This window comes from Myzus persicae, unplaced genomic scaffold, assembly GCF_001856785.1.
Source record: "Myzus persicae strain clone G006 unplaced genomic scaffold, MPER_G0061.0, whole genome shotgun sequence".
NCBI lineage: Eukaryota > Metazoa > Arthropoda > Insecta > Hemiptera > Aphididae > Myzus > Myzus persicae.
Window position 1 is genome coordinate 7,180 of NW_019100475.1, and position 17,910 is coordinate 25,089.

The 17,910-nt window shown below is 26.5% G+C and overlaps 1 protein-coding gene across 1 annotated transcript; it reads right to left on the bottom strand.

The window, feature by feature from the left end:
* Positions 1-1,256: 1,256 nt before the first annotated feature.
* LOC111026733 lies at positions 1,257-17,196 on the bottom strand. Its single transcript, XM_022304867.1, has 18 exons — positions 14,115-17,196; positions 13,695-14,057; positions 13,567-13,629; positions 11,108-11,197; positions 10,745-11,038; positions 10,325-10,687; positions 10,197-10,259; positions 9,308-9,397; positions 7,206-7,291; positions 6,743-7,133; positions 6,502-6,671; positions 6,297-6,432; positions 4,321-4,472; positions 3,433-3,582; positions 2,775-3,351; positions 2,168-2,697; positions 1,479-1,589; positions 1,257-1,412 (listed from the first exon to the last, which is right to left on the bottom strand). Exons 1-18 carry the CDS (start codon positions 17,194-17,196, stop codon positions 1,302-1,304), a joined length of 6,822 nt encoding a protein of 2,273 aa, XP_022160559.1. The 3' UTR covers positions 1,257-1,301.
* Positions 17,197-17,910: the final 714 nt, after the last annotated feature.

Below are 17,910 nucleotides of genomic sequence, written 5' to 3' on the forward strand. Positions count from 1 at the left end.
GCAGGGAAAAAGAATAAAGCGAGGATTACTTTGGGCTGAACATGCAACATGACCGGTAGGTACTGTAAAAAAGAAGCCATTATTTATCGGTAAAAGTAAGCAACCAAGATGTTTAAAAGGTGTCAAAAACTTACCTGTTGACTACTATAGTAATGCAAATGCTTGGATGACATATTTTATCTTTTGTATAAACAAATAACTTTTAATTTCTACACAATGATGGTAGTAGGTACAAACAGCAATTGTATAACGACAAATAATCGATTTCACGTGATTAAGTGAACTTATGAGTATAATATTATGTATGTATTATTATATTAAGTACATTATATAGCCCTTGTACATAGGCGAAAAAAGCGTATGAGATTTGGTAGGGGGGGCTGAAGCCCCATTCTAATCATGGTACAAAGTAATAAAAAACAGTATAATATTCTTTACATTGACGAACTTTGTACATTTGTACTTGTCTTATTGTAGATTACTGATAAAGTGATAAATACTTTTTGATTCACAATAATTAATATTTTGTATTACTGCCCGTAATCGCTACTTTGAAATCTAAGGTTGGGCTAATGCCTTCCCTAGTAGCACCCTTTCCCAAAAATATGACGCGTCTGGCTAAAGAAAAAAAAACAAATTATAAAAATAATAGAAAATACCTATTTTTTATTATACACAAAAAAATATTAAAATAGTAGTAAACCTAACTTTCGAGTTATAACTTAATGGTGTAGGTACTGTAATCAAATTAAAAAATTACAAGTTATTTTCATTTATTCAATACTCTACATTCACAGAGTCTAAGAGTATATACAAAATGTAATGAAAACATAATGAAATATAAAATAAGTTACTAATAATAATAATTATTTTTACCTAATTGTAAAATACCCAAAATAAATGAATAAACCCTTTTATACAAAAAATACATGGGCGTAGTAATCAAAAATAATAAATTTAACAGTCTTTTATAATTATACTTATAACTTATTATTAAATTATTATATTTTTGAGATATTAACACACTTAAAATATAAACATATAACATCAATATTAAAATGATAATTTCTATCATAATCTCTTACCATATTGGAATGAGGTTAATGTTTTTATTTAAATAATAAACATCCAATATGTCAGTCTTAGATACCTAATATTATTTATTGTCTGTAAAGAAAACCAATTCAAAATCATATTATTTAGCTAAAATTGTAGTATTTTAAAAGATATTTTAAGATTATACAGTTTGTTACATAAAAATTAGCATTCGACAAAAAAATTCTTAACATTGTAAGATGTACCTAATTATTTGTATCAGAGTCATCTACCAGATCAATGATATCATCATTTGATACAGGATCAGGGATAAATTGAGAGACTAATACTTTTTTCTTGTGCGCAATATTATTTTTCTAAAAATAAAATGTATTTATTACATTATTAATATTGATTAAATATTAAATATTATTTATACATACTCTAGTTGGAGAATAAGACTTCCTTTTATTATTAACTAATATAGTTTTACTGTTTTTATTCAATTCAGTCGATAACATATTATTATGTTGATGTCCAACCACTTGATCAACCTAAACAAATAAATAACAATTTAAAACTTTTAATAATACTCTAATGCAGGGGTTACCAAGCTTTTACAACAAGTGAGATAAATTTTTAAGTATTAAATGTCTGGTGATTGACCATTTAGGTAGGTATATTATTTATATTATTTCTAAATCTGAAAATTGATCATTGCTCATCTCTAATAAATACTTTATTTTGTATATAATGCGTAAAAGTATGTTAATATGAACCAATATTCTCCTAAAGATCACTTTGCAACTCTTCCTTATCAGTAAGCTAAATAAAACCCATAGCTTTAGAAACCAAACTCAATAGTATACGTTAATATAAATTATAAGTTAAATCTGGGTATCCCTTGAATGAATATCCTGAGTTATAAAATATTGAGATTTTGGAATACTGTCAATATCAAGAGAAAAAAACAAGTTTTTTGCTTTTAGTGATCCTTCCTGATTGCCAACATTCTAATTTATAAGAAACAAAAAAAGCATACAGACAAAATACTAAATGGCCCTGTGTGGTAGTTAATTAATTTTAGAAACTAGGGATTTAAGTAGTATGATAAAATAAAAGGATAACTCACAGTAAAACGTTTTATTTTCAACCTTGTATTTTGTTGTTCAACTTGTTGACGTATTAAAGAATTGGTGGAGTTATTTGAATCATTTGGTTGTTGTTCACCATCATCCATATTTTGCTCAGCAGTATGATAAATTATCATATGAGACATAATCTCAAGAACGCTGCCCTTAAATGGACACTGATTACAAGGTAACTCTTCCTCCTTCTCGGTGTTAACTGTCTTATTTTCAAATACAGTAAAGTAATCTTTATCGAAATCGGTTAAATTAGAACAATCAGGTACAAAATTTATATTTATAATATTATGCTTTTTCATATGACGTGTGATAGCTCGCTGAGTTGGTACTTTTAAATTGCATAAAGAACAATTGAAACGATCAGGTCCATGAAGTTTGATATGTTCAATTAAGCTTTTAGCCATTTTATATACTTTATCACAATACATACATTTCTGTCCAGCCACTTTGTCCCAAAAAGGACACCGAGACTTAAGGTGGGCACAATACATTGCTCCATTTGAAAAAACTATTTCTACAAGACAAACATTTTAATTAAGTAACAAAATTTTTATTTAATAACAATAAAAAATAATTTGCCTGAATACTTACCACATTTTTTACAAACAAACAATTTATCCAATTCAATTGGAAATACCAATCTTTTGCCCTCATTTGATTCATTGGTTGATTCTTTTTGTTTTTTAAGACAATCATTAAGATTTTCTTTCTCTGACAAATCAACATCATCTTCATCATTGATAACAATAATATCATCATCTGATGACTCTTCAGAATTTTTTTCCTTGTTCAAAAATTCAGACCAAACGCGAGTTATTTTCAGTGGTACATGCGTATCATTTTGGTTCTCATCATCATCAATTATAATAAATTCATTATTATGTACTGTCAACTCTGCTGATGTACTGATATCAGCAATTTCTACACTATCGGGAACTGTACTAACAATTGCATCTGGTGGTTGAGATCCTTCATCAAAGCGAGCAGATTTCATAGCAATTGATAGGATATCATCAGGACACTCAATCAATCTTTTTTTAGATTGCTGTGACACAGCTTCAGGTTCAGAAAATGGTTTTGCAGATAAATAATTGACCATCTCTACTACCCCATCATCAATAACTTTTTTCAATCGTAATATTTTTAGATTTTTAATGTTTTTCGATTCCTGTAATAGTAAACATTTAATTGATTACAAATATTTCATTAATGTAATTATTTATTAATTATTTTGATTAAATACTCGTACACAATCATCAGATACCGTAGAACGCTCCAAGCATAAAAGGTCATATTCAAAATGTTCAAATGCTAAATGCTTTATCATTACATCAATTATTTCACTACCAAATAAGCAGAAAATACATTGATATTTATTTAAGTTATGAAGCTTAAAATGCTGTAAAAAAAAAAGGATTAAGTATCAAACATTTAATTTTAATTGTGAAATAAAACTTTTATTATCGTATAATTACATGATTTACAAATTACTTTGATCTCATAACTTAATACTTATGTGATATGCCTGTACATACACAATTAAGAATAGGTCACACTGAAACGTGTCGATATACAATGCTCAAGACATAGGGGTGTTAGCCATATGTTACAGCACCAGTCGGCCATAATTTTCTTATAAAATATACTTTGGGGATTCGAAAAACATCGGTTACTATTTTGTAATGTTTTATTTTGTAAAAACACCTGTACACAAAATTATAGAGGAAATTCAAACCTGGTTACCAAAGAACCCTGAATTTTGATAATATTAGAACTTGGTAAAATATTTCATGTCTAATAATGAACGTTTTTTAAACTTTTATTTGATAGTTATTTTTAGACTTTAAAACTTCAAAAATCAAAAATCTAGATGCTTAAGGAACCTAATTTTTATTTCCTCTACAGTTTTGTTCACGGGTATTATGAAAATAAAACCACTCAGTAACCCATTCTTTGAAAACGCAAACATGTTTTTAAAAGACATGTTTCACATACATATTTTGATGAGACATCCTCTTAAATTGATAAAAAATTTTTAAAAAATAAATTTAAATTAAATTAAAATAGACCATGTACATAATAATACTTAAAAGATTGAATATTTCCTTATTTGTTAAATTTTACACATAATACTTACTGTAATCAATAAACTTGGACAGAGTGCAAAATATCCACCACCGTTATCTTTATTGGCACAAATGTAACAACAGAATTTATCACATTTTTTATGCTTTTGATTCAAATGCTCTAAAAATTCATGATGCAGATAACAAGAAAAACCACAGCAACCTAAACAAATCAAAGTTAAAATAAAGTTTGATCATGATGATGTTAAAAACTAAGAATGAACTGTTACTATTTTTATTGTTATCGACATATAAAATAAATATTAATGTACACTAAAAAGAAGTTGTCACTTGTCATGGTGAACAAATATCATTGTAATTACAAAATAGGTTTATATATTTACCCTTATTGGCGATTGTTATTTATTAATTTTAATTAGCAGTAGAAAGTCTCAAAATGTATTTTGAATACATTATTTTCTAACACTAAAATCCTTGATTAATAGTTACATATTACATTTTAATATGTATTGTATAATTAAGTTCACATTTCCTAAAGATCCTATTATCTCCCAAAATGGAAAATTGTTCTAAAAATTTCTACTCCAACTTATCACTTTAAAATTAATCACTGCATAATATATGAAAAACATTTCATACCCTGAGGTTTTATACATATAATAGCTGTTAAAGATATCAATACAAAATAAAGTTTGTACATAATAATACATATGTAATAATCAGGTTATCAACCTACATTATAAATTAAATATTGAAAAATATTATGTGAAGAATGAACAGTACCTATCTAGATTACTAAAAACAAATTTTAACAGACATTTTGAACAATAGCATCACACGAGTTCTTTGTACTTCCCATCAAAAGATTCTATGACGAATTTCTTAATATTTTATTATATTTCTATGAGGAGGAAACAGTACACAACAAAGACTAAAAAAGGATTTTAACGATTTTGATGCAAAGATAAAATTATGTATCATATTAAAAACTTATCAATCAGCAAGAATACTATTAAAGAAAAAATTCTAACCATGAATTCTAATATTGAAAACCAGTTAATAAATGATCTAAATTCTAAATAAAAGTACATTTTATTCCATTAGCATTGATGAAAGTACAGATATAACATCATCCAAGCTCCTTTCAATAATTTATAGATTCTGTAATAACGACAAAGTTCGAAGAACTTAAAAAATTAGTATCTATACCAGCTAAAACTACTAGGGAAAATATATGTGAAGTAGCTATAAATTTGCTTGAAAATATTGGTTTAGATTTATCTAAAATTGGTACAGATGGTGCTTTGAATAAGAATGGTAAAGATCGTGGTTTTGTCAAGCTATTTTCAAACAATATTGCTCACCCCTTAATTGGTTTTCATTATATTATTCATCAGGTGCTTCATGTGCTATACATGAGTTAATGTAATATGCAAATATTTTAAAGCTCGTAAATGTATAAAAGAAACATTTAGTGTAAGTTAAAAGTCGTCTATATACGTCCATGGTCCATATGTAAGCGTATAGCCATAGATAATCGGGTAATGCGGAAAAATCGTACGAGTCGAGCTTTTGTTGACCCGATGTGAATGCAGTTGATAGGGATGAGCACTGACAGTGCAGGATACCTTGTACTTGGGACTGTAGCTGCAACCCTCATTCCAATAAATAAAATTTTTTTTTATATATGCTATTTTTAATTAGTATTCAGGTATGCTAAAATATAACCATTATATCCAATGTATCTTATAAAATGCTGAGCCACAATATTAGGATATTTTTCTTTAGAGGGGTTTAAGTTTTATAAAAAAATGTATGAAAAGAATTGTTTTGACAAATTCTTGTGAGATTCTTTATGGTATTTTGGGAGAAACTTTAGCACTAGTACTTTATAATTATTCCGGAAAAAGGAAATTGCTTCATTGAGTACCCGGGGAGCTATATTTCTAAATAGACCACTGACTATATTGAATATTCAAACTTTATCTATAACAAACAAAAGATTGAAAATAGAAGAAAAACTTACCAATGTTACATTTGTATGGCAGTACAAACTCCTTGAAGTCTACTACCAATAACTGTTCTCTTGGATATTCGAAAGCAGCATCATCATTTTGAAGTTGTATTATACAAGGTTTGGATATGTTGGTATGAACTACAGACTGAAAGTAAACAAATATTTTTATACATAGGAATTATAATATTAAAATTAAAGACCAAAATAATATTACTTGGTGAACAAAAACATGGGAGGCAGTATAAGCACGATAAAAACAATAAGGGCAAAAATATTCACAAAAAGAGTATTTTTCAGCAATGTGGTCAGCCAAAGATTCTTCATCATCAAACGTTTTAAAGCAATAGGCACACATTTTAAACTGTTGAACATTGTAAATTTGGTCTACAACACGCAAAAATTAATAAGAAACCATATTATTTTGTATGAAAAAAGATTAAAATAAAACTTTGTACTTTTTTTTTTTTCTGCATTTGAAAAATGTATTGCCATGTGTAATTTAAATAATTTTTTGGAGCAAAAAATTTTTGTGCAATACCTTTCCATACATTTAAAAAGACCCATTAGTCTCGGTAGAACAGACATTTTATTAAAAGCTAATTGTGTTTTCATCACAGACATTGGAAAATCTCTTAATTTTCTAAAGTAATTTTTTGTATATGCTGTATCTATTAGAAAAATTGTATCATCTATGGGTACACCATTATTAACAATTTGTTGACCTTCTTCAAGAAATGTTTCGGAATTTGAAACAACAACTTCACTAATCGTTTTTGATTTCATCCACATATTAAGATCTTCGTTATGAGATGCATTTGAGTTTATTTTAGATGTGTTCACTTTTCTCTAAACACAATGAGAAAAATAAATATTAGGTCAAAATTATGTACTTCTTATTTTAATAAAAAAATGTTGTACCTTTTTTAAACTCTTAACATCAGAAATCTGTAAACTCGATAATGTCAACTTTTTGTCATTAGAACCATGATTTATGTTTAGATTCACTATATTAATACATAAAAATAAAATAAAACAATCAAATTAATTATTAATTTTACTTTAAGACTATTGTTTTCTTGAATCAAGAATTTATTATAGCCTAGAATTGTATGAGAAATTAATAACTAGTATAAAACATCTACTTAACTTACTATTCCTGTCTGTTTATAGGAATTCTAAAAAGTAGTATTCCATGTACTTATAAGGGTAAGCCTAATAAGATAAAATGAATAGAAGGCAATATATCATGTCCGAATTCATTACATTTCTAAAATGTTAATTTCCCTAACATAATTAGCGATACTGTCCCACATTTTCAATTCCATTTCATCATACCTCTTGGCTCTTAAGGTTACAATAATTCTTTGGATGTTACTGCCAGAGGATGTGATGAACTTTAAAAAATGTTGATTTGTTTTATTTATGATATTTACAAATATTTAATATATATTATTGAAATTATATAATAATGTTATGCTCTATTAATGCCTTTTTTTGTATACTTAAGTTATATTAATGTAAATTTACATATACTGTTCTTGAGCCCTACAGGTGATTATAAACAAATAATTAATATTAATAGTAATAAATATGATTTTTTTTAAGTAAGATTTTTAGTTTTAAATGACTAACAACAACATGCAATTATTATTTGTAGCTGAAATACACCTGACGTTTGACATTGACTATTCAGCAATACATTTTGGCTAAATTGTTCAGAGTTTTTGTACATGCTTTCTATGAAGTGTATTGGAGAAAATAAATTATATTTATATTATAATTATATTTAAGTCACAGAAACGAATATAATCATTAGCATAAATCGGACATTTTATTTAGTGTATCATTCAAATAGGTACACTAAATAACATAGATAATTAAAATATCAATTTTTTGTCATACATATATTGATATATTGTATTATTATAAAATTTAAATTTATAAATGCTCAAATTCTGAAGGATTTTCTAGATAAGGAGAGATAATTATGGGCTGAAATGTATTTTTTATTTATATAAATTTGATTAAAAGAGTTAATGCAGTATTCTTTTACCCTAATCCTAAGAACCTCAAAATAATGTAAAGCTTTATCAGCCTAAGGGTGTTGTGCTAGTTTTTCCAAATTTCTACAAACGTATACAATTTGAACATTATATTTTATATTTTAGTTACTAACTTAATCACAATACTTTTCCCCTAACCAACTGTCTGATTTACAATTTAGGAGGGGGGGGGGGTTCATAGGTGTATTATATCAATGAAAATGACTTCACAGGAAAAAGTGTTATGACCCGTGGAGTTGTCGGATTTTGTTAATTATTTTTTATTTAAAAGGAGAGAACTTTTTCAGGTTGGATCAAAACCAAAATTTTCATTTTACTTTAAATAATGCTAGAAATATGCTTGAAAAATAAATTATATTGTGCATTATTCAATTGCATATTTTAACTTCTAGTTATAATTTCGAAAATTGGGCTTTGTTTTCTTCTTTTAAATAAAAAAAAATTAAACAAAATTCGACTATTTTACAGGCCTTAACAGTTTTTTCCGTTAGACATATATTTGTACAATTTAAAAAACGCACCAACTCTGGCTCTCTTCATGATATTTGCTATATTTTGCTCTATTTAAGTTCAGAAGTATACTTATTACTTAGCAGCAACTAATTTTTGTTGGGTGACAGTCAGGCAATACTTTTTTGTACCGTATTGTGATAACTCACACCAATGAGCAAAAGTTGTCCGCCGAGTATGGTTTATAATTATGTTGAATTAAGTATGTCCAAAATTCAAAACTTTCTAGTTCCCCAGAATTTAAAAACCTAATCCATATTAAATACATTTTTAAGATTTTTAATCATGGTTTATTTCCAAAATTAAGAATTCGGAAAACAAACATCAAAACATTTTAAAGCTACAAAGACTCATACTAAATTAATTTCAAATCCTATGTAGTTTTTATCTAGTACCTATAAAATGTTTCGATAAATAAATAATACAATATACATAACTATTTATTACCGTTTTTGTTAATGGAATTTGTATCATCGCCTAGTGATATACTAACAGACATATCGCAAATATTGCTAATACTTGAACTCCTTTGCTTATCTGTATAAAAATCAAAACATAGATTCATGTATAGTGAATATTTATTTAGAAATCACCTTTAATTAAATATATTATGATAAGATATTATATATCAATTTTTAAAGTGTGAGTACCTATTGGCCAATGGGTATCTTGATGTTTACTTTTATAAGGCCGGTAAGTTTATGTCACTCTGCTGTAAAGTAGGTTATAAGTGGGTCACTGGTAATGGACGGTATTAAATTTGAATTTGATGATATAAAATCATTAAACACGAAAAACGATTCTGAGCTAAGACAAGTTTTAAAAGAGTTGCAATTTTACCATACTATATTTGTGGTGTTTTTCAAAGGAGTATAAATCTACAACAATATAGATCTTCTTAAATGTATAGAGATCAATAATAATAATAATTTTGACATTGTGACAAATGACACAAATTCAGAAAAAGTATTTGTTTTATTAAATACATTGTCTAACATTGCAAACATCTTCTAATTTAAATTTAAATTCATAATCACACAGTAATAATATTTTTATACATCAGTGGTTCTTAACTAGTGTTGATCAGAATATGAAAGTTCCATGAACTAGGGATACTGAACTTAGAGAAAGTGTTTTGAAATCGGTGAGTGAAAAAATAAAAATGTTTATAAAAAAGATGAATTTTTAGTTTCATCATCTGAACACTAGTACTATACAATCATAATTTTTTTTTTGAGTGATACACTAATCTGCAAAAATTGTAACAATTATGTGTTGTGTGACTCTGAAATCATTAAAAACCACATCTATAAAGAATAAAAAAATGTTAACTTACGAACAGATAATTTATCACCGGATACTGAAGCTTGACAAAAAGAAGATAATCCTTCAAGATTTGCTAAAAAATGTAATTTAATTAGATTATGTAACTTTAAAAATATCAATAACACAATTAAGATGTACCTTTAGCATTGGGATGTTGTTCGGTATTCTTTAGAACTAAATGATGAGAAATTAAATGTTCTAACGCGTCTTTTACATAGTATTGGTCAGATATTATCGAGGATTTGTGATGACATGCTTCACAATTTCCATCCCATATTACAAATTGATGATTTGTAATTATATGTTTAGAAAAATCAATCAAAACAGACGTTGAAAATTTTTCCAGGCAACTGGATACTGAACATTTAAACAATAACATTGAATTTATCAATTCACAACTTAAACCAGCCAAGACAAATGTTTTTGATTTTTCTTTGAACGTGTATTCAGAATATTGAATCTCAGGCTGTTCTGTGCTAATTCTTGTTTCTTTTGTAGGAGCTATAATAAAAATATCAAACTTTAATAAATACTAATAGTTCTTGAATTTATACTTACATTGGTTAGCTTGTTCTGGTAAAAATTGAAGCATATTTAGCTCTGGCAGAATTTTGTCGTTAACTGATACTGGAAGATTCACATGAATTATTGATGATTCTGGCGTACTCTCATCAATAATTGAATTCTGTTCAATTTCGTCAATAGTTTGTTCGTAGCATTTGTTTTCGATAGAAAAAAGAGAATCTGGTTGTTTTTGATCATTTGCTTGTGCATTTAGATCGGTTACACTTATCTGTTGGTTGTGATCATCATTGTCTTTACTTTCATAAATAACTTGACACTGTTGAATGACTGGTTTACAATCAAAATTATTAGTTTTGTTTGCCATAGACTTTTTAACAAATTGTTTCTTTTTATTACCGTTTTTGATAATGGAATTTGTATCATCGCTTAGTGATTTACTAACAGAGATATCGCAAATATCGCTAATACTTGAACTCCTAGGCTTATCTGTATAAAAATCAAAACATAGATTCATGTATGGTATATATTTATTAAGAAATCACCTTTAAATAAAATATATTTTTTCAAATAATGTTACAAAATATATTTCTGTTTTGGAAAAAAATGCACGCTAATTATTAATATAATAATAAAAAAAAATCTATGTACCTGTCTATATCAATTTTTAAAGTGTGAGTACCTATTGGCAAATGGGTATAATGATATTTACTTTAAAAAGATGGTAAGTTTATGTTACTCTGTTGTACAGTATGTTATAACTTATAAGTGGGTCACTGGTAATGGGTGGTATTAAATATGAATTCAATGATATAAAATCATTGAACACAAAAAACGATTCTGAGCTAAAACAAGTTTTAAAATAATTGCAATTTTACCATACTATATTTGTTAATCAACTAAATAGTATTTTTGTTCACTAATCTTTCTGACTTTGTTATTCTTTATCTATAAGCTAAAGCTTTATACCTTAAGTCTTTCAAACTATTAATCATCATCATTATTAAATATTTTTGTCATAGGTGAATATTTTTCTAATTTCTTAATATATTGTTAATATAAACTATTTTTAGCTGATTACTGAATAATTTTTTTAACTTTATCATTGATTGATTTATTTTTATTTTTAGGAACAATGTTGTTCATTTAACTATTTTTATATTAAAAATATAATTAAGGTGATTTAACATATTATAAATTATCTGAGCTAAAACAGTCTGTCAGCATATTATATAATAATAATATTTCTTAATTACAAAAAATAAGGAAATTGATAGTTTAATAAAATTAATATCCAATGCAAACAAATTTGAACTTTAACTGCTCATACATCATAGTATAATTAATTGACTTTCCTATTTCCAGTAAACTTTAAAAAAAAATTGTTTTTGTTATAGGGAATCTTGTATACATTTTTCAAATCTTAGGTAAAAAGAGAATTTTTTTATGAATTTCTAACTCCAAATAATTATCGAATGTATGTGATTTTGAGGTATTTTGTAAACATTTGTAAAAATTTTACTGATAACAACTTATGAGAAACCCTGTACTATGATTTTAAGTTTTTTGGAAGAGTGAACAAATTTTTATTGACAATAATGAAATAATAAGTTAGGAAAGCTCACTCTGCAAGCGTGCTGAATTCCTGGTTTCTAAATGTATTCAAATACAAAACAAACAATTATCATTTCATAAACATTTTATATGCAGTAGCAACAAATAATAAATAAATACTTTCAAACCAACAGTCGTAACTGTGTACTAGGATCTAAGAGACGGACACAACATTAACATAAAGTGTTTTAAACATATGTCTAGAAATCAAAAACTAATAAAAATTTCTTATGCATATAAATAGCTCTAAAAAGTAATATATTAGAAAGAAAATTATATTATGTGTAGAAAATGCTAGTATTAACATTTCGTGGACATTTCAAATGTATATAGTTATTTATTTTTGAGTAACACCGAAGAACAAAATAAATTTGGGTTAAACGTTCCTATTTTTCTTCATTTGCTTAATTTTTTTTTTGCCATTTGAGATGAGATTCTCAATCAGTTGTAAAAGTGTAAAACAAAAAAAAACATAATAAGAGAAACGGAAGATTTTAGCTCAAATCCACTTTTCGAAAAATTCAATTTTGATTTTTGATTAATTCAAAAAAAATGAATATAGATACATGCAAGTATCACTGAATTTTTTTGTTCAAATTTGTATATACCATAAAATTTCAAAAATATTTTGAATCCTTTAGAGTTATTTATAGACATAAGTTATTATAAGTGTAAACAAAAAAAAGAGTTGAGCATAAAACCATAATATTTTTTTACAAACCTCAAAAGTAAGAATTTCAAATATCTTTTCAAAACCAAAAAAATTAGAAAATTATTTTGAGTTAGAAGTTCATACGATTTGAACACCTACTGTACATCAGATTAACTTTTCTGTTCTTTTAAAAAATTTTATCGTGTCTAATTATTATAGTTTCATAAATGACCTAATGACACCAGTTCAAAACTTCAAATGACACAATATATCAAAAAAAATATTTGTTCTATTAAATATGCGGTCTAATGTTGCAAATATCTTCTAATTTAAATTTCATGTTAAATAGAATGTTCCATGAACTAGGGATACTGAACTCAGGGAAAGTGTTTTGAAATCAGTGACTGAAAAAATAAAAATGTTTATAAAAAAGATAAATTTTTAGTTTCACCATCTGAACACTAGTACTATACAATCATAATTTTTTTTTTGAGTGATACACTAATCTGCAAAAATTGTAACAATTATGTGTTGTGTGACTCTGAAATCATTAAAAACCACATCTATAAAGAATAAAAAAATGTTAACTTACGAACAGATAATTTATCACCGGATACTGAGTCTTGACAAAAAGAAGATAATCCTTCAAGATTTGCTAAAAAATGTAATTTAATTAGATTATATAACTTTAAAAACATCAATAACACAATTAAGATTTACCTTTAGCATTGGGATGTTGTTCGGTATTCTTTAGAACTAAATGATGAGAAATTAAATGTTCTAACGCGTCTTTTACATAGTATTGGTCAGATATTATCGAGGATTTGTGATGACATGCTTCACAATTTCCATCCCATATTACAAATTGATGATTTGTAATTATATGTTTAGAAAAATCAATCAAAACAGACGTTGAAAATTTTTCCAGGCAACTGGATACTGAACATTTAAACAATAACATTGAATTTATCAATTCACAACTTAAACCAGCCAAGACAAATGTTTTTGATTTTTCTTTGAACGTGTATTCAGAATATTGAATCTCAGGCTGTTCTGTGCTAATTCTTGTTTCTTTTGTAGGAGCTATAATAAAAATATCAAACTTTAATAAATACTAATAGTTCTTGAATTTATACTTACATTGGTTAGCTTGTTCTGGTAAAAATTGAAGCATATTTAGCTCTGGCAGAATTTTGTCGTTAACTGATACTGGAAGATTCACATGAATTATTGATGATTCTGGCGTACTCTCATCAATAATTGAATTCTGTTCAATTTCGTCAATAGTTTGTTCGTAGCATTTGTTTTCGATAGAAAAAAGAGAATCTGGTTGTTTTTGATCATTTGCTTGTGCATTTAGATCGGTTACACTTATCTGTTGGTTGTGATCATCATTGTCTTTACTTTCATAAATAACTTGACACTGTTGAATGACTGGTTTACCACCAAAATTATTAGTTTGGTTTGCCACAGACTTTTTAACAAATTGTTTCTTTTTATTTAATACAATTGTTGATTTTTGAACTTTCTTTTTTATGTTTTTTGGTTTTCCTACCTTAAAGATAAACTTGCTTTTATCTTCATTCAAACCCGATACTTCAATATTTGAAGTTACCTTTTCCTTTAATGAAACTTCTTTTGTTTTTACATTGTCAATTTTTTTATTGGTTCTGCATTGTCGTTTAGTTGGAGCATTTATTATATTTTCATAATAAAACATTCCAGTTATATTAGCACAAAGTTTATCTAATTCTGATTTAGTTTTCCTTAATTTTGGTTTGTTAACAATATAAGTTGATGTCTTAGAATTCTGCTTAAATGGTTTATTGGAGTCTGTTATTTTATCTAGTAACTTGTTATTTTCAAAAGGACGTATTAAAACAATTGGTTGTTCTATCATTAAACTAGTAGAAGTTTCAGAAATCAACTCTTCTTTTTTATCAAATCTATCAACAGATTTTGATTTCTTTCTAACTTTTCTAGTTTCAATGTCAAGTTGGTTTTTTATGTCTCGTTTATATTGAGAATCACTAAGTTCCATTTCCATTTTTTGTCTTGCTAATTTAACACTCAACGGACCTACAAACGGTTTCTTATATTTTATTTCTTGAGGTATTTGAACATTTAATGGTTCATTATTGGTTTGGCTATAATTATTAGTTGAAGTATTTGTTTTTACATAGTCAATTTTTTTATCGGTTCTACGTAGTCGTTTAGTTGAAGCATTTAATACCGGTTCACAATGAAAAGTTCCAGTTATATTAGCACGATGTTTATCTAATTCTGATCGTCTAGCCTTTCTTAATTTTGGCTTGTTGACAATATAAGTTTCAGAATTCAACTTTTCTTTTTTATCCAATCTATTAACCGCTTTTGATTTCTTTCTAACTTTTCTAGTTTCAAATTTAAGTTGATTTTTAATGTCTCGTTCATATTTTGAATCACTGAGTTCCATTTCCATTTTTTGTCTCGCTAATTTAACACTCAACGGACCTACAAACGGTTTCTTATATTTTATTTCTTGAGCTCTTTTAATATTTAATGGTTTGTTATTGGTTTGGATATTATTATTAGTTGAAGTATCTGCATTACAGTTTTCACTTCCCTCAATATTTCCATCAAGTTTAGCAATAACAATTTTTAATTGTTTTTTCTCAAATATGCATCTATCCTTAAGAATTTCAAAATTACCATAGCTTTCATTAGATTTTAATTTATGTTGACCAGTTGATAAATGGCCATAAATGTTTCCAAAACTAGTACTTCCTTTATTTAATTTATTTAAATGGCTTTTTTTCTTTTTAATTTCTACTCTGTTTTCTGCTTGATTAAAATTATTATCATCTGAAATGCAATTTAAAAATTTATTTTTTCTTTCTTCGTTAGAATTCTTTGAAGATTCTGCACTAACTTTTTTCTTTGTTTTTTTCCGTTTCTGCTTTTCCTTTTGTTTTTTTATTTTATCTTTATCTTGAAATATATTAATGGCATCCTTACATTTTTGATTTTTCAATAAGTCAAGCCAGTATTTGTTAACAACTTTACGATGATCATCGGCTGTAAAATTAATTTCATTAGTAGAAACCATATTTTTTTGTTGGCTTATACATCTGGCTATTGTAGGATTTACAACTCCTGATTGTTCTTTTGATGGAGATGATATAATATTATGTCTGATTTCATTCCGTCCACAAACATCTTCCGCGACGGGAATTGATACACAGTCATAGTTCTTAATACATTCACTATATTCAATTTTTTTATCATTTTTTGTTATAATATCTATCTCAAATTTTGGTTTTGAGTTGTTTACATTAACATTTTCTAAGATTTCCTTTTGCTTCACAGAACTTCTTGTTCTTCTACTTGGAACCCATATATCATTATTTGAACAATCGGCATCTTTTATAATTTTTTCAAATTCTTTTTCCTTGGAACACTTCTTTTGTTTCTTCGACTTATTTTGATATATATAGTCTATTAAAACGCTATTTTGTTCAGACTTAGAAGAACGTTGATCCTTAATTACTTTATTTGGAATATTAACAATAGTTTCAAGATTAATTTCTGGAGGAAATTTGAAGGATTTTTCATCAGTTTTTAAGACAGCTGTGCTATTTATGTTATCCTCAAATGTTTTGAGTTTAGGAATCTTGTTAAATTTAATAGTAGCTGTTTCATTTACAGGTCCAAAACTATTATAAGGACAACCAATGATGTTATTTTTTTCCATTTTCTTACTGACTAAGCTATGATATTTATCTTGGTCTTGGTTTATTTGGTTTTTATTTATTGCAAAACCTTTATTTTGTTGTCTGTATTTCGCTTTCCTATATTTTTTATGGTTAAGATACGGAGTTGTTTTTACACTTTCCAAAGTCCTTGAATCTCTCCTGAATGCATCATTAATGTGAATTTCGTGAAGCATTGGATCGTGATATTTTATTAGGGGCTTGGTACGGGACATCTTACCATGCATTATGTCAGAATTTCTAAATTGACCATCATCATTTTGTGCTTTAGTCTCCAATGATTTGGGATACGAACTGCTTGTATTTGGAGCAAAAGAAGTTTGAATAGTATTTTGCCCATTTAATATTAATGATGGAAGTGTATTAAATGTACTAACATTGTTTTCAGTGCTTAATAAAGATTTACTCTTTACTCTTGGATCATGAGGTACACTGAAGTCAGCAGAAGATCTCGATGCTCCCAAATTCATAAGATCCAATGATGGTAATAAAGCACTTACATAGTTTAACTGGTGACTGTAGGTATTGTATAATTCACAAAAAACTTTTTTACAATTTTCTGCTCGAGCTGGTAACAAACTAAAAAAAAAAAAATTATAAACAAAATTACGCGTTGAAAAATTGAGAATATTATAACATAACATTCAATTAATTGTTCAAATTCTATAATTTTAAACAATTTAATAATAAATAATTAAAAAAAAAAAAAAAAAAAATACAAGTACATAACAAACAAATAATAAAATATTATTATGGTTGGTAAAAATATTAATACATTTAACTTATTAAAGGATATTTAAACATTTCAACACAATGATTTAGTTCCTGTGAATTTTTTTTGACATACCTAAAAATAATTTTTAAGAATTTTATCAAACTATTTTAATAGTAATTAATTCCAATATATTCTGGAGAAGATATAACGATTTCTTAATTTGTTGGAGATAATAAATAGTTTCCCAAATTGACAAATTATTATAATTGATACCATAGGTAGGTATACAATTTATGGGAACCAAATAAATATTAACTCAACATAATAACTACATAAACACAACTCAATTTTATGTATTTGTTATTCAATGCATAAAACTTTAGTCTTTGTGTATTTTTATATTACACCATAAAAAATAATATGTACTTATCATTTCAAAACATAATTATAGGACATAGGAACCTCAGCA